Genomic DNA, 20,485 nt, shown 5'->3' with positions numbered 1-20,485 from the left:
CCATCCCTGGGCTCCTTTAGGCACTGGCAGTGGCTGGGTTGCACCCTGGAGTCGTGCATTTCCAGGGGGCTGGTGGTGGTGTGTGAGGGTGGCCAGCTGGATCGGCCTGGGCCACACACTGCTTTGGCCAGTGCAAAAGGAAAGTTGTATTTCTGCTTGAGGTTGGTAGTCCACAGGGATCTGAGGGCTTGGAAGAGCCTGGGCCTCAAGGAGGTTTTTCATTACCGACCCCTTGAGCATCAAGGAAGTTCATATTAAAGGGCCCGTGAATCTGGTGGGGATGCAGCAGGCCCCCTGCACAGGTAATGGGAAGAGTTTGGAGTTTGAAGATCTGGAGTGCGTCAGAGCCCCTTGACTTTGCATGGCTGTGGCTTAGTGTCCCCCACAGTCACACACACACCACACATACTCACTGCACATACTTGTCGCCCCCTTCCACACACACTCATTCACATGCACTCACGCGCTCGGGCCCCACACACACTCACAAATGCTCACTTGTTCACACACGCACACATGCACGTACACACTCCTGTAATACTGCACTTGAGCGCGGTCCCCTCTGTGCTCTGCTTATTCTTCATTTCCCTTCGTTGTGTTCAGTAGTGTTGTTGTTGCTCAGTCGCTAAGTCGTGTCTGACTCTGCAGCCACATGAACTGCAGCATGCCAGGCCTCTCTGTCCATCACTATCTCCCTGAGTTTCCTCAAACTCAAGTCCATTGACTCAGTGATGCCATTCAATCATCTCATCCTCGGTCGCCCCTTCTCCTCTTGCCTTCCATTTTTCCCACCATCACTGTCTTTTCCAATGAGTCAGCACTTCACATCAGGTGGCTAAAGTATCGGAGCTTCACCTTCAGCACCAGTCCTTCCAATGAATATTCAGTACTGATTTCCTTTAGGATTGAGTTGTTTGATCTCCTTGCAGTCCAAGGGACTCTCAAGAGTCTCCTCCAACACTACAGTTCAAAAGTGTCAATTCTTCGGCATTCAGCCTTCTTTATGGTCCAACTCTCACATCCATACATGACTACTGGAGAAACCATAGTTTTGACTATACAGGCCTTTGTCGTCAAAGTGGTGTCTCTACTTTTTAAAACACTGTCTGGGTTTGACATAGCTATTCTTCCAAGAAGCAAGTGTCTGTTAATGACAGGCATTATTTTGAATAACACAAAGCTGCCAACTTTTAACCATTTTAATCTAAAAAAAAAATGCAATTTAATGTGGCTCAAACTAGTAGGAAGCATGTGGCATGAATGATCTTGTTTAGTCTCCACAAGAAGCCTGTAAGGAGGATCCTGTTTCTTTCCACCTTTGCCGGCAGGTGGGTTGGGTGACTTGGCAGGGCCCCCGGTTGTTAGGTGGTGGCTGGTTGGTCGAGGTACTGTGTAATTGCTTTCACCAGTGCTGCCCAGCGCCGTGGTGACTGCTCTTCCCTGCATGGAGACTGTCCCTGCAGGTGGCCCGTGGTATGGGGCCTCCCTGGGGACCAAGCAGTGAGGCGAGTGCTTCTGGCTGGGGGCCGCAGGCCTTAGGGCTGGTGGGAGGCGAGCTAACCCCTGGGTTTTTTGTGTCCAGAACATTTCTCAGTGTTAATTGTAGAACACATTTTCTGGAAAATGAGTAACTGATTTTCTAAGAGACAGAATGAGCACCACAGGAGAAGCTTTCCAAAAAGAGATGAAAACCAGGACCCCCCAGGGCTTTGAGAGCTTTCCAGTTGAAAGGAGAGTGAATTCCATTCTGTGTTCTGGAGGGCTGCCTCGTTCTAGCGGCTCTTCCTGAGGGAAGTCGCGAGCCCCGGGGCCTGCCGGTCTCTCAGAGGCACCTGTCACAGCGAGTGGCTGTGTGTGAGGTGATGCTCGTGGCTGTCCTCAGCACTGGCACTGGCAGCAGTAGCTAACACTAAGTGCCTCCTACATAGCGGCCTGTCTTTTATGCCTCCCCTGGCCTGGGCTGTGCTGGCACTGGGGACAGTGTGGTGTCGGGGGTCAGGGTCAGGTCTGGCTGCAGGAGGCTCTGTGTGGCAAGCGTGGCTTGTGGAGATGTCTCATTAAGGGATGTTTCTGTGGACATAGGAAAGTGGGCAGTGGATCTGAACCGGGGCCTGTGGGGACAGCCTGTGGGGCTGGGGATGGATGCTGCTGGGCGATTGGAAGCAGGCTCGCTGTGCGTGGCTTTAGAGCCACACACCGGCTTCCTTGGGAGCAGCCACGGCTGTGAGCCACCGAGCTGTTTAAAATGTCCTCGAGCGCCTTGCCAGCGTGGTCAGTGTAGCAGCCACTAGTGAGCAGTCTCACCGTACTCTTTGTCTTGATTCTCAGACCCTCTGGGTGCTTTTCGTTTGGGGCGCAGCTCAGCGCCTGTGGCCCATGGCTGTGGGATGGTACAGTCAGGTTCTAACAGTGAGATTCTTGGGGCTCAGCCTCCACATGGGGTGCCACCAGCCTTGCCCTACAGAGCCCTGGTCTTTGCCAGCCCATACACTCAGAGTCTGGCTATTCCTAGCTGTGGTCCTGTCTCTCAGCCCTGTGAGCTATGGGTGGTCTTCCTGCTGGGCTGGGTTTGCCCTGAGATATCCCAGCATCAGGGGAGCTCCAGCCTTCCCTGGCACTGCCTGCTCCCGGGTGTGTCTCAGTGGATGTGCCTGGATCACTGTTCCTGCAGAAGCTTCCCTGGGCCACAGCCCCCACTTCCTGCCTCAGGAATCTCCCTCACATCCTACGAGACCTTGTGTGTGAGGAGGCAGCGTGTAGTGCTAACGAACAGGCGGGTGCTCTCGTGGCTAGATCCCCACCTGGGCTGTGCCCCTCATGCACCCTCGGACCCAGCCCTCTGCCCCCTCTGCCTCAGTTTCCTCATCTCCTGTCAGTATTGTGTCTTAAGCCTGTCACTAGAACTCTGTGAATACCTTCTTTTGTGTAGATCAGAAGCAGCTAAATGTTCGCAGTTTTCGTCTGAGGTATTCACTCTGTCTTTGGCAGAGAAGCTGGAAGGTCATGTTAAGGTGGTGGTTTTGAGTGGGCAGTGGCAGGGAAGGGTGCTCTTGTGAAGGGAAGATGAGGGCGAGGGCTTGCCTGGCTCGGTCTGTCCCCACCTGAGTCAGGTAGGGGCTGCCCAGAGCCTGCCATTGAGCTCCCACATGGGCCCTAACCTGTCATGGTGTTGACTTCCCAGCCCAGGACCCCGGCATCTCCCCCAGCCAGAGTTTGTGTGCAGAAAGTTCCCGAGGCCTTACCACAGGCTCCCTGTCGGAGAGTGGAGTGGGGCCTGTGGAGGCATGCTGCCTGGTGATCCTGGCCGCGGAGAGCAAGGTGAGCAGGGTTGGCACCTGGGACCCAGGCTCTGCCCATCCCCACCCATATCCTGACTCAGCCCCATCAATAGCTTGACCAGGCTCCACCCATTGCAGCCTTAGCCCTGCCCAGGTCCCACTGAGTCCCAGTCTGATTATCTCCATGCTTTTTCCTTCTTCTCTTGGTTGGCACCCCTTTCCCTCCCCTGTGTGGGGGCTGTTGTTTTCACACCAAGCTGTGCCATTGGGGAAGACTCTGGGGGTGTGGCTTGAGGCCCACCACAGTGCTGCCAGCCTCAGGGAGCCCCTTGATACCCTTCTGTTTAATTTTGACGCCTTTAGTAAGACCAAAACCCGGATGGTGGTCTTGGCAGCCGCTGATCAGTATCCCTCCTCCTCATCTTTGCCCGCCTTCCACCTGAGTAGTTCTTCCTTCTGGGGCCGCCTCCTTGGCTTGTCCCCGCTGGGAGCTCCGCCAGATATTGCCCCGTCTCGGGGGAAGAGCCTCCCCAGATGGGATCCGCGTTGACAGCACACGTGTGAAGGGGTGTGCAGTGTTGGGAATGCTGTCCATGTGAGCTGGCTCAGGTGCTGTCCGCTCTCTGCCCTTTTCCTGAGGCTGGCACGGGTGCTGAGATGGCTGTGGGTGGAAGAGCAGTGGAGCAGGAGGGCCAGAGGTGACATTTCTGCGGGTCCAGAGAGCCTCCTGGGTGTGGGCTGGCATCCTTGTGGCCCTAGGGGGCAATGGGAGACAGTGGGCCCTGATTCTAGGTGTGTGTTCTGCATCTGAGTGTCGGATGCCCAGGAAGCTGCCTGGAAGGCTCAGCCTTGTCCTCAATTGGCAGGTCGCCGCGGAAGAGCTGTGCTCCCTGCTTGGCCAGGTCTTCCAGATCGTGTACACAGAGTCCACCATTGACTTCCTGGACAGAGCCATATTTGATGGGGCCTCGACACCCACCCACCACCTGTCCCTTCACAGTGGTACGTGAGCAGCTGAGCTCCCTCTCCCCTTCCCACCAGGGCTCTGCTGCGAGCTCCTGCCAGAATAGCACCTAGGTGGCCACTGTCCAGGGCGGAGTTTGAGTCAATACCCTTCGTTCCCAGACGTCACTGTTCACGTGTTCTCCCCACTCCCTCCTTTAGGCCCCCTGGTGGCTTCCTGCATAACTCTGGGGGCCAAGAACACTTACTCTGGAACCACTGGTGGCTAAAGTCACTGTACCAAACCTACAAGTGAGGGCTGGGAGGGGCTCCCTGCACCGTGGGTGTGGGGCCCTTTCCCAGGCGCAGGCTGCCCAGGGCAGGGTGGGGCTGGCAGCAGGGAGAGCACAGAGCCCAAAGGCAGTGCAGGGGGCCTGGCAGAGTCCGAGCAGGGTTTCTGGGAATTGTAAGCTCACAGCACGCTTCGTTTACACGTAGCCCACAGAAGCTCAGTCTTCTAAACACTAGGAGCATCTACTTTTCAAAGAAATAGTTTATTGAGGATCTGTGGCTTCTGTCAGTCAGGGGAACAGGAAAAAAGATATTGGAGACAGCTCAGCGGTGGCCTCCAGGGTTGGAGGCCGCTGGTCTCTCTATGGAGAGGAGTCTAGCCCCACTCCCTTCACTGTGACTCACACATCCCTGTGAACAGCGCAAAACCCTCTGCATGTAAACGCAAAGCTGCAGGGGCTCTTTGAGCAAGGGCTGGTTCCCTGGCTGTGTTCTCTTCTCGCTGTTTATGCTGGAGCTGCTTGCAGCCCCACAGAGGTAGCCTGGTGAGGCTGGCAGTCTGTCCTATGGGCAGGTGGGAAGGTTGAGGCCCCAGTGGGCAGCAGGTGGTTTATTGAGCTATATTTAAACATTCAGCTTTGGTGTGATTGCTTTGGCCCTTGTGTGTGTGTGTGTTTGCTTGTTTTTTTAATAAACTGTTTTACTACAAGATATACACAAATCGAAAGTGTACAGCTTAATGAGTTTTCATGAAGTGGACACAGGGATGTTCACTGTCTACTGATGAAGCTTCTCTTGTTCTGGCCACTGGGGAGCCTGTTCCAGCCCCACCACTTGGCAGATCTTCTGGGGACCAGAGCATTGTCCTGGCTCCTGTCCCGACCCATGGCAGGTGGTGCATCTCAGGAGAAGCAGGTGTGGGTGCAGCCCAAAGGGTGCACCCCAGGGGCCTGGACGGCTCCCCACCGCCAGGGCTTTGCCTCTTCTGCTTAGCACGTGAATAGTGGGCTCAGGGCCCCCTCCCTCAGATAACCGGAAGCTTCTGTGTTCTGCCTTTCCACACAGATGACTCTTCCACAAAGGTGGACATGAAGGAGCCATATGAGACGGAAGCCAGCACTTTGTGAGTACCCCCGCCTGGGTCTCGGCTGCCCACGCAGCTGCCTGGCCCCACCTTCCTTCCCCAGTATCAGGAGTCTTCAGTGAATGGGCTCCTCCGGGTCACACTAGTGATGTCATCGCTCCACTGAGACCCTGCTAGGCTGCTGGCCCCTTCTGGGTCCTTCCCTGCACATGTCCTTCTCTGTCTTTCCCTGAACACCTCCTCCATGACAGGCCTCCTCTTTGTCTCAGCCCCTGACTCTCACTGAATCCCTGGGGGTGAAGGTGAGGCCTCAGGGCAGGGCTAGGGGGCTGCCTACCCACATCTTGGCTTGTGCCTTGCAGCTCCTTCCCCGAGTGTGCACATGCAGGCGGCGTCTCGCCCTTGTCCTTCTGCATGCAGACGGCACCCCACGCCAAGACGGTCAGCGAGAGTGAGCTGAGCGCCACAGCTGCGGAGCTGCTGCAGGACTACATGCTCACGGTACGCCGCCTGCCACTCGCCCACCAAGGTCAGAAGATGCTGGCCCCGCCAGCAGGCCTGTGTGCGTCGCCTTCAGGCTAGGAGCTCCCTGGAGGAGATGGGAGGAAGGTTTGCTTCCCCATGGGTGGAGCTGGGGGTAGCATGGATGCCTTGCTTACAACTGGGCCTTGAAGTCTTTCCTACCAGGTCAGTTTTTGGAAAGAGCGCGAGGTGGCCAAGGCCTGAGCGTGGGGCTGCTCTAGCCTCTGGGGCTGAACGACAGACCTGTCTCTGGGTCTCTGGTGGTGAATGGTAGCATGGGGTGCTACCATGGAAGGGCCAGATGGGCCTTGTTATCAAGCTCAGCAGACTTTTCCCCTGTCCCTCGACTTCATGTCATTAAAAACTTGGTCAATACACTGAATATCACTCTGGGCTCTGTGTGCAATTCAGTGGCTCCTGGCAGTGGTGTCAGACATGCAGCCTCCACCCATTGGTGGTCAGCCAGGCCAGCCAGGTGGCAGGTTAAAACAGATGGTGTGGGCTCGTCTCCGAGGCACTCTATGCTGGTGTGGGGACCTCGGGGCTGGTGTGGGGTTCCCCTCCCTCCTGCTGGCCCTCCAGCAGGGGTCAAGCTGGGTGTGGGCAGGGTGGAGGCAACGCCAGTCACCTCCCCGCGCGGGCCCACTCTCTCGGCAGCTGCGCACCAAGCTGTCATCGCAGGAGATCCAGCAGTTTGCAGCACTGCTGCACGAGTACCGTGACGGCGCCTCGGTGCACGAGTTCTGCATCAACCTGCGGCAGCTCTATGGGGACAGCCGCAAGTTCCTGCTGCTCGGTGAGCGCGGGGTGGGTACGGCTCCCTTAGGGGTGGGGGCCAGCCAGCCAGCAAGCCGAGTGGTTCTTCTGATGGTGCTTCCCAGTGACTCTGGGGACCCTGCCCCCAGGGAAGCAGGAGGGGCTCCTTGGGAGCCAGACTTGGGGTGAGGTGGCCACTGTACTGCCTGGTAAGGGCTGAGGGAGGCTCTTCAGAGGAAGTTGGTGCAGGGACAGGTTTGGGGGAGTAGGCAGGAACTTGCTGGGCGGAGGAGTGATGACACCATTCCCAGTGAAAAGCAGCCTTAGCTGAGGCCCCGAGAAAAGAGCCTGCAGAGTCAGCAGGGCGGGCGGGTATTCAGGGCCTGCCACAGCCAAATGCAGCCTTGGATGTGTGTTCACACGCACAAGCACAGTGGAGCGACTGTGCTTTCCCTATGCTGATCGTAGAGAACATGGCTGGTGGAGGCTCCCAGGTCCTGGGCTTTGCCCCCGACAGTCCAAGGAGGGTGTTATGGCTGATGGGGTGGGGGTAGAGATGAAGGGCTGAGTGCAGACATGCATCCAGTCTGATCTCTTGCTGACCCCACAGGCCCCTTGGAGTCAGCCAACAGCTAAGCCTGGGGTCCAAGGTCTGTTTCATATTGTTCTCACATCGGAGTAGGTGTTCTCACACCTACTTTCCAGGAAGTAGGTGGTCACTGGGAGCTGGGCAGTGGGGCCTGGTGCTTGGAGCCCTGTGCCAGCCTCCCCTGCACCCTCTCGTCTCCTGTGTTTGGAAGCCTGTGAAGTGGGGCTTTCATAAGGACCGAGGGGAGTGATGTAAGAATGTGGCTTCTGGCCTGCACCAGCCCTGTTGCCAAGGCAGGGCCAGTCCGCAGCACCTGCCAGGATTGGGGCAGACACATGGGGTGGGTGGGGTGGGTTTATCCAGGCCATGGGCCCCCTGGGACAGACACATGCGTGCTTTCAGCAAGAGGCTTGGCTTAGGATCATGTGGGCCGTGTGTCTGCAGGTCTGCGGCCCTTCATCCCTGAGAAAGACAGCCAGCACTTCGAGAACTTCTTGGAGACCATTGGGGTGAAGGATGGCCGTGGGATCATCACGGACAGCTTCGGCAGGTACCGCCGGGCCACGAGCTCCACCTCCACCTCCACCTCCAACGGGAACAGGGCCGCGGGCAGCTCTGACGACCAGTCCGCGCCCTCGGAGGGGGACGAGTGGGACCGCATGATCTCGGACATCAGCAATGACATCGAGGCGCTGGGCTGCAGCATGGATCAGGACTCGGCCTGATGGCGCCGGGGCCCCTGCCAGTCGCCCTCCTGGGCCCTGGACATAGGTGGCTCTACTGTGAAGGAGGCACCCCCGTGCCGGGGCAGAAGTCAAGCTGCACCCACCTGCATGCCACCCTGCCTCGGGAGGGGGTCCTGTCAGCCAGACCCTGGACAGCTGTCATTTTGCACATGATGTTTCTATTGAAACTCTCAGAGACCTTAAAAGGAGTTTACTGCAATGTGAATAATTTATCTCTGGTTGCCATTGTGTTTCTGCTCCAGGGGGATAAGAGCTGGGGCCTCCACCCTGGCCTCTGTCTCAGACCCACATGCCCTGGCTGGGCACCGTGGACTGAGCACTTGTGCCCGATGCCTGCAGGGAGGGCCTGATGTGGGTTTGTGGGCACAGGGCAGGGAGCAGGTGTCCTGAGCACAAGTGGACGCAAGCACTGGGCTCTCGAAGGGGCTCGCTGTCCTCTAGCCCTTCACCCGAGCCCATGAACCCAGGCCACATTCACCGTCATGGTGGTTCACAGCAAACCTGCACACCACGTCTTCACCAGAAGTGCCATCCCCACCCTGAGAGCATGGCATCTTGGAGCCCAGGGTCCCTGGTCATCAGGGAGGCCAATGGGGGCCGGTCAAGCCTCTTGGCCTTGGTTCCCCCTGGGTGGGGCCCCTCCTGTGCCCTTGGGACATGGGGAGGCCATGGGGGTGGACCTCAGGGCCATCAGACTGGAGGCTGGGGCCTGGGCACTGCAGTGCAGGCGCGGGGAGGCCCAGCTCTGGGACTCCCTCCTCACCCCCAAGATAGTGCACCTCGAGGCTCCTGACTGCATATGCAAGAAGCCCCGGGCTCAGTGGGGTGGGTACTTGAGCCCCCGAGAGGGAGGGCAGGCATGTGGGCTCGATGTCCAGCTCTGTGGGAAACAGGCCGGGGTCTGCAGTCTCCTAGGCTCCCTCCCCACTGACAAGGGGCAGGACTGGAGGAGGGATCTCAGACTTCATTCTGGCCCTGGCAGGCCAGGTGCTGGTTGTGGGCCTGGGCTGGGCAGAGCTAAGGGAGACAGTTGGTAGATGCCGTCTCTAGGTGTGTGTGTGTAAATCGACCTGCCCTGAAAGCGTGTGGAACAGCTAAAGATAGCCATGTGGGCCAGGGGCCATCCCTTCCACAGCCCACCCTGTGCTTGTGAACAGTGGGGACCTTGTGTCCCATGAGCCTTCTGTGATGGTCAGGAACTGCTCCTCTTCTCCGGGGGCTCCACCCACACGTGGTCCTGCACTCAGTGGTCTCCCTCTTTTGTCCTGGGACGTCACCCCCACCCTGTGGCTCCCTGGACTTTGTAGAAGAGAGAGGACAGGGAGAGGGTGGTGACTCCTAGAGCTGGGCCACAGCGAGGGGCCAGGAACTTCAGGAGATAAAGTGCTGCTCGCCTTAGCAGACACTACTTCCAGCAGCTCCTCCAGCTCAGGGGCCCCTGCATCTGGGGAGTTTCTTCAGAAACTGTTATTCCCAGGCCCATGACTTGGGCCACAGCCAGGTGACTGGACTGTCCACAATCCCTGGGCAAGGTGGATTCCCTGAGACGTGGGGGAGGGACTACCACCCTCCTCGGGACCTCTGTGGCTTCAGGAAGTGTCTGCACACCTCCTGCAGTCCGTTTAGCCAGAGCCTGCGCTGGAGGAGCAGAGGCGATGAAGGGACACCACTTTATTGAGCAGCAGAGCTAGGGGCAGGGGTGGAGCCGGGCCTCTGGTCAGCAACTACATGGTCAGCTCCTGTGAGAATTGCAGAAGGAGAGGGTCATGCGGGGGCCAGGCCCCGGCGGAGACAGCAGCAGGGCGTTTGCGAAGGGGCCAGCCACTCACCATGATGGCGTTGACGATGTCACTCTGGTTGTCCCTCAGGGCCCGCACGGCCTTGGCCCTTGACACGTTGGCCTGCGCCATCACCAGCTCGATGTCCCGCAGCTCCAGTCCTGCCTCGTCCACCTGGAGTGGGATATGCAGGGAGGTGCTGGAGCGGTCCCCTCCCCCAGTGAGAGGCCCCCCTCCACAAGACTGAGCCGTGGGCCCCTTGGCCTCACCTCCTCCTCCTCTTCCTCCTCCTCCTCCTCCTCGCACTCGGGTCTCACCCTCGGCCCAGGTGCTGACTCAGGCACCAGGGCGGAGGGCTCCGAGGGCACTTTGAACTTCTCAGCCGCAGCTCTGTGCACCTGCTGCGACAGGTCCTCGATCTGCAGCACAGAAGTCAGCTGTCAGCTGAGCCTGCGCCCCAGACTCCCTCCCCACACCCATGGCCAGCCGCTCAGACCTTGGCCTCGCCGAAGACCACGTAGGTGTCTGAGGCTGGGCTCTTAAAGACATCGGGCTTGGCAATGACAAAGAGGATGTTCTTGGACTTCTGGATGGTGATCCTGGTGACCCCCTGGATCTGTCGTAAGCCCAGCTTGGACATCGCCTGGAAGCACAATGGTCTCAGACCTGGGCATGGGCCCCAAAGTTCCCAGTTGGGGGTTGGGGGAGAGGAGCAAGTCCGGGGGAAACGGCCCACTGCCAGGGGGCACAAGGGTTCCGCCACCCGCCCTCTGTGGAGCCTCCCAGGTGGCTCCCCAAGTGAGCAAATAGGACGTCAGACTCAGGCTGTGAGTCTGTTTCAACTGACAGCCCAGCCCCAGTTACTTCACACAAAGCATCCAGTTACTCCCTTTATCCCAGGGCCCCCATCGATGGGATTCATCAGCTGTGGGGTGGGAAAGGGTCCCTTTAGGCTGCCAGCCCCACTCTTGGGGTGGCTGGGGTTGTCTGGCCAGCCTGGCCCCTCCTAGAGGGAGCAGAGTCCCAGCTGGGTGCCCAGCCCACCTTTCGGGCCTTCTTCTCACTGCGACTCTGCTTGGCTTTGGCGACTGTCTCCTCGCTCCCACTGCCAGCTGGGGCCTGGAGAAGAAAGGGGGTCTGAGCACCTGAGGGCAGGGCACGGAGCCCTCCCCTGGGTGCACAACCTACCTTTTCGGGCACCTGGGCTGGGCACTGTGCGGTCTGTGGTCCTGGGAGGTCCTGCTCCTCCAGCTCGGCTGACGACTCCCCGTGGCTGTCCGAGTGCTGGCCAGAGCCCAGAGCGCGGGGCGAGTCTGAGGAAGGGGAGTGTGAGGATGGCCTGCCCTTCTGGACAAGCACGGGGCGAGCAGCTCTGGCATCCCTGCCCAGCCCTCTGCCCCCTGGGTCCCTGGCTCAGGACAGTGCTGCCGCCTGCATCCCACTCACCTTCCTCCAAACTGTCGCCGTCATCCTGCTGCTCGGTGGCTGGGAGCCCTCGAGGGCCGGCTGGGCTCCGGGGCCCAGAGCCAGGAGGCACTTGGCGAGGGGGCGAGAGCCTCGAGGCTGGGTCTTTGGCATGGGTACCCCTCTTGGGGGCTGCCTTGGGGCTGAGGAGGGTGGGGTGGGGTGGGAGGCTGACCTGCCCAGCCCCAGGGGGGTTTGTGATCCCTGAGGAGGCAGCCACCGCCCGCTGGGTTCTTGGCCGAGGTGGTGGGTGGCTCGGAGAGCCCAGGGGCTCCGCGCCCTCCACCAAGTCTTCCCGGGGTCCCCGGCAAGGGCAGGGAGCAGGGGATGCCAGGGGGCTTGGAACTGCCTCCATGAGGACACCAGGAGCAGGGGGCTCAGGGCCCTGGATCCTGTCTTGGGGTGCACTGGGAAGGCCCCCTATGGGGCTTTCTGGAGGCTGCAGCGGGGTGGGGCCAAGGGCTCCAAGTGCTGCCTGGGCCTGCTCTCCCCTGCCTGGGCCCAGCACAGGCTTTGGCTGCCTCAAGGGCAGTGGAGATGTTGGGGCAGGATCTTTGGCACAGTGCCCTCCCAGCCTGGGCACAGCTCTTGAAGGAGACTCTGAGCAGGAGCTCAGCCCAACCTCTGAGCCCACAGCCATGGGAAGCCTGTGCCCAAGAGTAGCCCTTCCTTCCTCCACTGGGCTTGGGGGCCCCAACTGGCCAACCTCCAGGCTGGCAGTAGGACACACCCCTGGGCCATGAACCACTGGCTTTAGGGCCTCATGGCCCTGGTGCTCAGCCCCCAGGGCCTCCTTTGGGGGTGAGCTGGACTCAGCTCCATCATCCCCATGTGCACAAACATCATGACAGGCTTCCTGCTCAGGTGCCAAAATGCCCTTGGCTACTTCCTCCCCACTGGAGTCAGGCTTTGGGGGACCTTGGGTGGCTGTGAAAGGCTCAGGTGTGTCTGGGACCTCTGTGGCAGGCTTGGAGGGGCCTGCATCTCCCTCCAAGGGTGTCCGAGCATCTGCAGGTAGGTCTGGGCCACCCAGATGTATCTGATCCAAGGCCAGAGAGTCTGATCCTCGAGTGTGGTCTGGGTCTCTTTCCTCAGGTGCTGGCCTCAGTCCCAGGGTCTTTCTTCCTTTCCTATGGGCTGCAGTGGCTGTGGGCTCTGTCTCTTGGATACAGCCTGTGTCAGTCATCGGGGCCTGAGGGCTGGCACTGGTGGCAGATACTTGACTGGAGGGGAGACCTGCTTCCTGCAGGGGCGGGAAGGCTGTGAGATCTTCTGACTGGGGCTCCGGGCTGGCCTTGGAGGCTGATCCCTGGACCAAGGGGAGACCTGCATCCTGCAGGGTTGGGGAGGCTGTGAGATCTGACTGGGGCTCCGGGCTGACCTTGGAGGCTGATCCCTGGACCAAAGGGAGACCTGTGTCCTGCAGAGTTGGGCAGGCTGTGAGATCTTCTTCGGACTGGGGCTCTGAGCTGGCATCGGAGGCAGATCCCTGGACCAAGGGGAGACCTGCGTCCTGCAGGGGCGGGGAGGCTGTCAGCTCCTCTTCTGAGTGGGGCTCTGAGCTGGCCTCAGAAACAGATCCCTGGACCAAGGGGAGACCTGCATCCTGCAGGGGTGGGGAGGCTGTCAGCTCCTCTTCTTCAGACTGGGGCTCTGAGCTGGCATCAGAGGCAGATCCCTGGACCAAGGGAAGACCTGCGTCCTGCAGGGGCGGGGAGGCTGTCAGCTCCTCTTCTTCTGAGTGGGGCTCTGAACTGGCATCGGAGGCAGATCCCTGGACCAAGGGGAGACCTCCATCCTGCAGAGTTGGGGAGGCTGTAAGCTCCTCTTCTTCGGACTGGGGCTCTGAGCTGGCATCAGAGGCAGATCCCTGGACCAAGGGAAGACCTGCGTCCTGCAGGGGCGGGGAGGCTGTCAGCTCCTCTTCTTCTGAGTGGGGCTCCAGGCTGGCCTCAGAAACAGATCCCTGGACCAAGGGGAGACCTGCATCCTGCAGGGGTGGGGAGGCTGTAAGCTCTTCTTCTGAGTGGGGCTCTGGGCTGGCCTCAGAAACAGATCCCTGGACCAAGGGGAGACCTGCGTCCTGCAGCGGGGGGGAGGCTGTCAGCTCCTCTTCTTCTGAGTGGGGCTCTGGGCTGGCCTCAGAAACAGATCCCTGGACCAAGCGGAGACCTGCGTCCTGCAGCGGGCGGGAGGCTGTCAGCTCCTCTTCTTCTGAGTGGGGCTCTGGGCTGGCCTCAGAAACAGATCCCTGGACCAAGGGGAGACCTGCGTCCTGCAGAGTTGGGGAGGCTGTGAGATTTTCTTCTGACTGAGGCTCTGAGCTGGCATCGGAGGCAGATCCCTGGACCGAGGGGAGACTTGTGTCCTGCAGGGGCAGGGAGGCTGTCAGCTCCTCTTCTGAGTGGGGCTCTGAGCTGGCCTCAGAAACAGATCCCAGGACCAAGGGGAGACCTGCATCCTGCAGGGATGGGGAGGCCGTCAGCTCCTCTTCTGACTGGGGCTCTGAGCTGGCATCGGAGGCAGATCCCTGGACCAAGGGGAGACCTGCATCCTGCAGGGGTGGGGAGGCTGTCAGGTCCTCTTCTTCTGACTGGGGCTCAGGGCTGACCTCAGATGCAGATCCCTGGACCAAGGGGAGTCCTGCATCCTGCAGGGATGGGGAGGCCGTCAGCTCCTCTTCTGACTGGAGCTCAGGGCTGACCTCAGATGCAGATCCCTGGACCAAGGGGAGTCCTGCGTCCTGCAGGGATGGGGAGGCCGTCAGCTCCTCTTCTTCTGACTGGGGCTCAGGGCTGGCCTCGGAAACAGATCCCTGGACCGAGGGGAGACCTGCGTCCTGCAGGTGTGAGGATGCTGTTAGCTCTTCTTCTGACTGGGGCTCAGGGCTGGCCTCGGAAACAGATCCCTGGACCAAGGGGAGACCTGCGTCCTGCAGGTGCGAGGATGCTGTCAGCTCTTCTGACTGGGGCTCTGAAGTAGCATCGGAGGCAGATCCCTGGACCAAGGGGAGACCTGCAACCTGCAGGGGTGGGGATACTGTCACTTCTTCTTCTGACTGGAGCTCAGGGCTGGCCTTGGAGGCAGATCCCTCGACCAAGGGGAGACATTCATCCTGCAGGGGTGAGGATGCTGTTAGATCTTCTTCTGACTGGGGCTCAGGGCTGGCCTCGGAGGCAGATCCCTGGACCAAGGGAAGTCCTGCATCCTGCAGGGGCAAGGATGCTTTCAGATCGGACTGGTGGTCAGGGCTGGCCTCAGAAGCAGATCCTTGGACCCAGGGGAGACCTGCATCCTGCAGGGGTGGGGATGCTGTCACTTCTGACTGGAGCTCAGGGCTGGCCTCGGAGGCAGATCCATGGACCAAGGGGAGACCTGCATCCTGCAGGGGTGGGGAGGCTGTCAGGTCCTCTTCTTCTGACTGGGGCTCAGGGCTGGCCTCAGAAGCAGATCCCTGGACCAAGGGGAGACCTGTGTCCTGCAGGGGTGGAGAAGCTGTCAGGTCCTCTTCTGAGTGGGGCTCAGGGCTGGCCTTGAAGACAGATCCCTGGACCAAACGGAGAGCTGCATCCTGCAGAGGTGAGGATGCTGTTAGATCTTCTGACTGGGGCTCAGGGCTGGCCTCAGAGGCAGATCCCTGGACCAAGGGGAGACATTCATCCTTCAGGGGTGAGGATGCTGCTAGATCTTTTTCTTCTGACTGGGGCTCAGGGCTGGCCTTGGAGGCAGATCCCTGGACCAAGGGGAGACATTCATCCTGCAGGGGTGAGGATGCTGTTAGATCTTCTTCTGACTGGGGCTCAGGGCTGGCCTCGGAGGCAGATCCCTGGACTAAGGGGAGACCTTCATTCTTCAGGGATAAGGATGCTGTCAGATCTTCTTCTGACTGGGGCTCAGAGCTGGCCTTGGAGGCAGATCCCTGGACCAAAGGGAGACCTTCATCCTTCAGGGGTAAGGATGCTGTCAGATCTTCCTCTGACTGGGGCTCCAGGCTGGCCTCAGAGGCAGATCTCTGGACCAAGGGGAGACCTGCATCCTTCAGGGATAAGGATGCTGTCAGATCTTCTTCTTCTGACTGGGGCTCCAGGCTGGCCTCAGAGGCAGATCCCTGGACCAAGGGGAGACCTTCATCCTTCAGGGGTAAGGATGCTGTCAGATCTTCTTCTTCTGATTGGGGCTCAGGGCTGACCTCAGATGCAGATCCCTGGACCAAAGGGAGACCTGCATCCTGTGAGGTTGAGGATGCTGTCAGATCTTCTTCTGATTGGGGCTCCGGGCTAGCTTCAGAGGAAGATCCCTGGACCAAGTGGGGACCTGCATCCTGCAGAGGTGAGGATGCTGTTAGATCTTCTTCTTCTGATTGGGGCTCAGGGCAGGCCTCAGAGGCAGATCCCTGGACCAAGGGGAGACCTGCATCCTGTGAGGTTGAAGATGCTGTCAGATCTTCTTCTTCTGACTGGGGCTCCGGGCTAGCTTCAGAGGAAGATCCCTGGACCAAGTGGGGACCTGCATCCTGCAGAGGTGAGGATGCTGTTAGATCTTCTTCTTCTGATTGGGGCTCAGGGCAGGCCTCAGAGGCAGATCCCTGGACCAAGGGGAGACCTGCATCCTGTGAGGTTGAAGATGCTGTCAGATCTTCTTCTTCCAACTGGGGCTCAAGGCTGGTCTCAGAGGCAGATTCCTGGACCCAGGGGATACCTGCATCCTGCAGGGGTGGCAATGCTGCTGGATCCACTTCTGGCTGGGGTTCAGGGCTGGTTGCAGTGGCAAACCCCTGGCCTGTGTCTTCCTTCAGGGTTTGTAGACAGTTGAGGTCTGCTTCTCCCTTCGAAATCCAGGGCTCTGGGCCTAAAGTAGCAGTATCTCCCTCCTGCAGGGGCTGAGACGTGACTGGGGCAACAGGTACTGGTCCCATGGTGGAGCCTGGCTCTTCTCTCTGGGCCTGAGGGCTCATCCCAGTGTGGTCCAGAGATTCCTGTGGGATGTGAAGGGCCATAGCAGAAGACACCTGGGCTGCAGCGGGACCCACCCTCGTTATCTCGGAGATGGGTTCCTGACTCTTGGCAGCCTGGCCAGCCTCTCCCTTGGACACCCCAAGAGTGAGCTCTGGGCCCCAGGAGGCAGCCTCCCCAGGGCTGTCCTGGAGCAGTGTGGTGGGCTGTGCGTGGGGCTCTCCGCTGTACAGCCTCTCATCATCAGCCCCCGTGTAGGAGGCCGAGTCGGGGTCAGAGGAGGCAGCTGAAGTGTCATCCCGGAAGGCGAAGGCCTCATCCACGCCCTCGGTGATGGACAGGTCGGACAGCGACTGCAGGGAGGATGCGAATGTGCTATCATCCTCGCCCTCCCCGGCTAGATCCCCTCTGGGGAGGGGGACCTCCTGCTCCTTTTCTTGCTCCTCCTCCTCCACTTCCTCCTCCTCGTGGGGCAGGGGTGTCACCTCCACCGCCTCCACCTGGAAAATCAGGCTGCCCTGGAAGGGCAGGAGGTAAGCAGGGATCATTGGGTCATTGGCCAAGAAGTCCAGCTCGAAGAAGTGGCCCTCCTGGCCCCAGGAAGAGCTGCTGTCTGCTGAGAGGCTGGACTCTGGGGACGAGCTGTCCGGGGTCCCTGCAGGGGGCAGCTCCCTCTCATCGACCACAGAGCCGGGTGGAGAGAAGCCCCAGCCCGAGGGCACATCCAGCCCTTCGGCCAGGGCCTGAAGGCTCAGGGAGCAGGATGGGGATGAGGCCCAGCTGTCCCCATCTGCCGTGATGTACGAGCCAGTGGGCGAGGCTGGCGGCGAGTCCCCCAGCTCAGCCTGGGCATCCTGGGTGTCCCTGTGGGGCCCGGGGCCAGGGAGCAGGGTGGAGGCTGTCTTGGTGGGGGTGGAGGGAGGCGTGAAGTAGGAATCGGAGTCTGGGGCAGGGAAAGGCACAGGAGGGTCACCCTGAGAACACAACTCGGGGGGTGGGTTCAGATTAGCATGCCCACCCTCCCAGTCCCTGAGCTCCGGCATGGTTGCCCTGGGCAGCGGGGCTGCCTGGCACGTCTCCTCGCCCATGACAATCCGGGGCTCCAGGGAGGCTGGGAGAGGACCTTCAGCAGGCCGAACCTCAGCGGGCCCTGGACTGGGGCCGCCCTCTGCCTGGACTGCCCAGGCTGAGGGGGCGCGGCCCGGCCCTGCATCCCAGCTGGCTCCCTCAGGCGGGGGCCGGGCACCAGGCTTGCCGTGCAGGAACGTGAGAGCCAGGGCGCTGGGCCCAGATGTCAGGGCACAGTGCTCCAGCCGGTCCCCCTTTGGGGTGGTAGCCTCAGCCGCATCACAGGACAGATCTGTGGAGACAGAAGGGCGTGAGAAGGGCAGGCATCTTCCCTGAGAGGCAGCTCCCTGGCTGCAGCCTCCCCTCTCTCAGACAAGAGTTGAGCACAGGACTGGGGGCCCACGAGGGTGGGTGTCTGCTGAAAAGAGAGGTGAGGAGAAGGAAAGGGTATTGCTGTGCCCAAGGGATGATTTCCAAGAGTTCTTCCATGGCAAGCAGCCTGGGGTCTGGCTTTTCTCCAAGATGCTCGTTAAAGATGAGACCAGCTCCTGTCTCTTAGGACACTAACTTGCTGACTCCATGCACGTAATCTGTGCCACCTCAGCTGGGCTTGCCAGGAAAGGTCTGCTCATGACCTCCTAGGTCAGTGGGCCCCCAGGGAGCAGGAAGCCTGCTCTCCACTCAGCTCTGGAACATTCCAGGTCTCACACTGGCTGTGAAGTGGGAGTCTTGCTTCTCTGCCTCATCTCTCTCCTTTCCTTGCTGCCTATACCTGAGGACAACCTGTCAGGGTCTCACTGGGCTCCGCTGCCCCACCCGTTTCCAGAGTCGGCACACGTGAGAGGGAAAGCAGGGGCCACCGTGTGCTGTCCTCAGGCAGGACATCCCAGCTCACTGCTGGCTCGGTGATGGCCAATGGTGGCGCACACAGGGGCCCCGCCCTGCCCCATAAGCAGCTCTGAGGGGCTGTGGGCTCTTGGGGCTCTGAGTGCATCTGACTGAGTTGCCAGCAGCAGCCACCCGCACAGAGCTGAGGCTCATTTGTGTGGGTTCCATGGCAGTGGATAGGGGCTGCCCAGCTCTGGCCATTTTCTCTGGAGGCTTCCACGTTCACCCATGACCACCCACAAGTACATTTCCTGTGCTTCAGCGTTCTGTCTGCAAAGTGGAGGTGAAGCTTAGGGCAGCCCCCTCCCCAGGCTTGGCCCATCTGCTGCAGCAGTGGCAGAACCCTGGGCCACACTGCTGGGGTGCTGGCATGGCCAGAGGGTCCTGAGAAGGGGGTCCTTTGGGTCCACGGGAGTGTGATGAACACCTAAACCCTGGAGGTGGGTGTGGCTGGCGGGGCTGGGTGCTGGAGACCAGGCTCTTGGCACTGGCCTGGTAGGGTACCCCTGTGCACCCTCACTGGACTCCAGGACCCTGAGCAGGCTGAGGGTGGGGTTGGGTGCCAAGAGGACAGAGAAAGAGAAGCCAAAGGTCAAAGATTTTTGTGCCTCATTCAAGGTTGTTAAACAGTCCAAGCAGAGACAGTCCCGACCCACTTTACAGGACCCAGAGGGGAGGCCAGGCCCCTGGGCCCAGTATAGGTTTAATCGCCAGGGGACTTCTCACCCACAGCAAGGTGCCCTTGGCCCTCCCGGAGCCACACATGGCTGACCTCATGCCCAGTGGCCATCCTGGCTGGTCTTCCTGGGCCTAAGGCAGATCCCCTCCAAAGCTTGCTCCCTAAGTCTCTCCAAGGATTTGGGCTTGCACTCCAGGGCTGATGCTCTGCAGCCCTTGCTCCCCCAGGGCCTCCCACCTTCCAGCCCTCGGGCTTCCCCAGGCTTCAGCTCCAGCCCTGTTCTCCCTGGAGCCAGAACCAGCCACCGCCGCCCGCCCGGAGACAGCTCTCAAGCATAGGGGGGGTGAGGGGGGTGGGGAGTGGGGAGGGCCGGCGCCCCGCGAATCTGCAATCCAAGTGGCTGGGGTGCAGATGACAACCCACGCTGCAGGGGCCGTGAGGCCCATTGCCCCCCCTCAGACAATGGGGCGCGGCGGGGGACGCCCATGGGAGCCGGGAAGCTCACGCCTTCAAGTCGCTTTTGGCACCTGGAGGACATCTAATCCACCCCGCCCTTCCCTGAGGTCCTGAGTAGGAGCCAGGGTTGGGCTACATTGGGCTAGGACTGGGGACCAAGGAAGGGGACAGGGCGGGGATGGACAAGGGACGGGAACAGAGAGAGGGCAGGGAGGGGGTCGCGAAGAGAAAATGGGACGGAGCTGGTAGAGGGACAGTGTCGGAGAGGGAGAGGGGTAGAGACGGGAGGGGACGAAGAGAGGGGTTGGCGGAGACACACGCAAGCGGGAGGGAGAGCGCGCCGCAGCCTCACCTGTGCGGGGTCCCGGCCCGCCCGCCTCCGGCAGCAGCAGCTCGGCGCGGGCAGCCTCCCCGGGCATGGCCTGGCCGTACGCCCGTCCTTCCGTCCCCTGTCTGTCGGTGAGTCCGTCCCGCGGAGCCTGCGCGGCCACCGCCCCTCGGCCGGGGGGTGAAAGGGGTCAGTGGATGACGTCAGCGCCGCCCCGCCCGCCCAGCGCCCCGAGTGAGCGAGTGAGCTTGCGCGGGCGCGCCAGGCACTGCGGTGTGCCGGGAGCGCAGGGGGTGGGACAGCCTCCGTCCCTCCCTCCCCATACCCCACCCCGACTGCACTGTTCTCCCGCGGTCCGCGGCCCCGCCTTTCCCGCAGCATCCCAGCCCTTGGCCCCCCTCCTCCCCTTCACTAACGGGAGAGGGGTTCAGGGCCAGTCGGAGGTATCACCCCTTAGTCGGGCCGGGAAGAGGCAGAAGGTCGTCAGAATTCGGGGTGCGGGGCCGGGGAGGGTGTTGGGGATTCTGGGGGACCGGCGCTTTGGGGGTGGCGGCGCCATAAGCCCCCTGCTCGAACACCCGGCTCCCAGCTGCCTGGGCAGGGGTCCTCATCCTAGCCCGGTGCCTCCATCCAAGAGGTGAGCTGGCGCCGCAGCTCTTCACTG

At 60.6% G+C, this 20,485-nt stretch overlaps 2 protein-coding genes across 28 annotated transcripts in view; one reads left to right on the top strand and one right to left on the bottom strand.

Annotated features, from left to right (window-relative positions):
* The window catches only part of CCM2 (CCM2 scaffold protein), a 52,366-nt gene extending 43,946 nt beyond the window's left edge, over positions 1-8,420 (top strand). For all 26 annotated transcript variants that reach the window (XM_069586858.1, XM_069586848.1, XM_069586860.1 and 23 more), the window contains 6 exons: positions 3,182-3,318; positions 4,145-4,280; positions 5,577-5,634; positions 5,958-6,096; positions 6,775-6,913; positions 7,907-8,420. In XM_069586858.1, coding sequence (XP_069442959.1) covers positions 3,182-3,318; positions 4,145-4,280; positions 5,577-5,634; positions 5,958-6,096; positions 6,775-6,913; positions 7,907-8,187 — 890 coding nt within the window. In that variant the 3' untranslated portion in view covers positions 8,188-8,420. The remainder of the gene's footprint in view (positions 1-3,181; positions 3,319-4,144; positions 4,281-5,576; positions 5,635-5,957; positions 6,097-6,774; positions 6,914-7,906) is intronic.
* A 1,439-nt stretch (positions 8,421-9,859) lies between these two features.
* Positions 9,860-19,984, bottom strand: NACAD (NAC alpha domain containing). Of its 2 annotated transcripts, none has more exons than XM_069586843.1 (8): positions 19,846-19,984; positions 11,433-17,762; positions 11,175-11,299; positions 11,031-11,105; positions 10,483-10,629; positions 10,256-10,405; positions 10,038-10,160; positions 9,860-9,947 (listed from the first exon to the last, which is right to left on the bottom strand). In XM_069586843.1, the coding sequence occupies exons 1-8, from the start codon at positions 19,910-19,912 to the stop codon at positions 9,933-9,935; spliced, it is 7,032 nt and encodes a 2,343-aa protein (XP_069442944.1). In that variant the 5' UTR covers positions 19,913-19,984; the 3' UTR covers positions 9,860-9,932. The 2 variants fall into 2 exon arrangements, with proteins under 2 accessions (XP_069442944.1, XP_069442943.1); XM_069586842.1 differs by having other exon boundaries at positions 11,187-11,299; positions 19,846-19,983.
* Positions 19,985-20,485: the final 501 nt, after the last annotated feature.

The sequence above is a fragment of the Ovis canadensis genome, chromosome 4 (assembly GCF_042477335.2).
Source record: "Ovis canadensis isolate MfBH-ARS-UI-01 breed Bighorn chromosome 4, ARS-UI_OviCan_v2, whole genome shotgun sequence".
NCBI classification, from domain to species: Eukaryota; Metazoa; Chordata; class Mammalia; order Artiodactyla; family Bovidae; genus Ovis; species Ovis canadensis.
This window is presented reverse-complemented; position numbering and strand designations above follow the sequence as displayed.

Excerpts from the sequence above, each read along its gene's own strand:
- NACAD (XM_069586843.1), bottom strand. The coding sequence starts at position 19,912 with ATGCCCGGGGAGGCTGCCCGCGCCGAGCTGCTGCTGCCGGAGGCGGGC. Across the intron at positions 10,630-11,030 it reads GTGAGAAGAAGGCCCGAAAG|GCGATGTCCAAGCTGGGCTT; the intron begins GTGGGCTGGGCA and ends TTGTGCTTCCAG. Across the intron at positions 10,161-10,255 it reads AGGAGGAAGAGGAGGAGGAG|GTGGACGAGGCAGGACTGGA; the intron begins GTGAGGCCAAGG and ends ATCCCACTCCAG.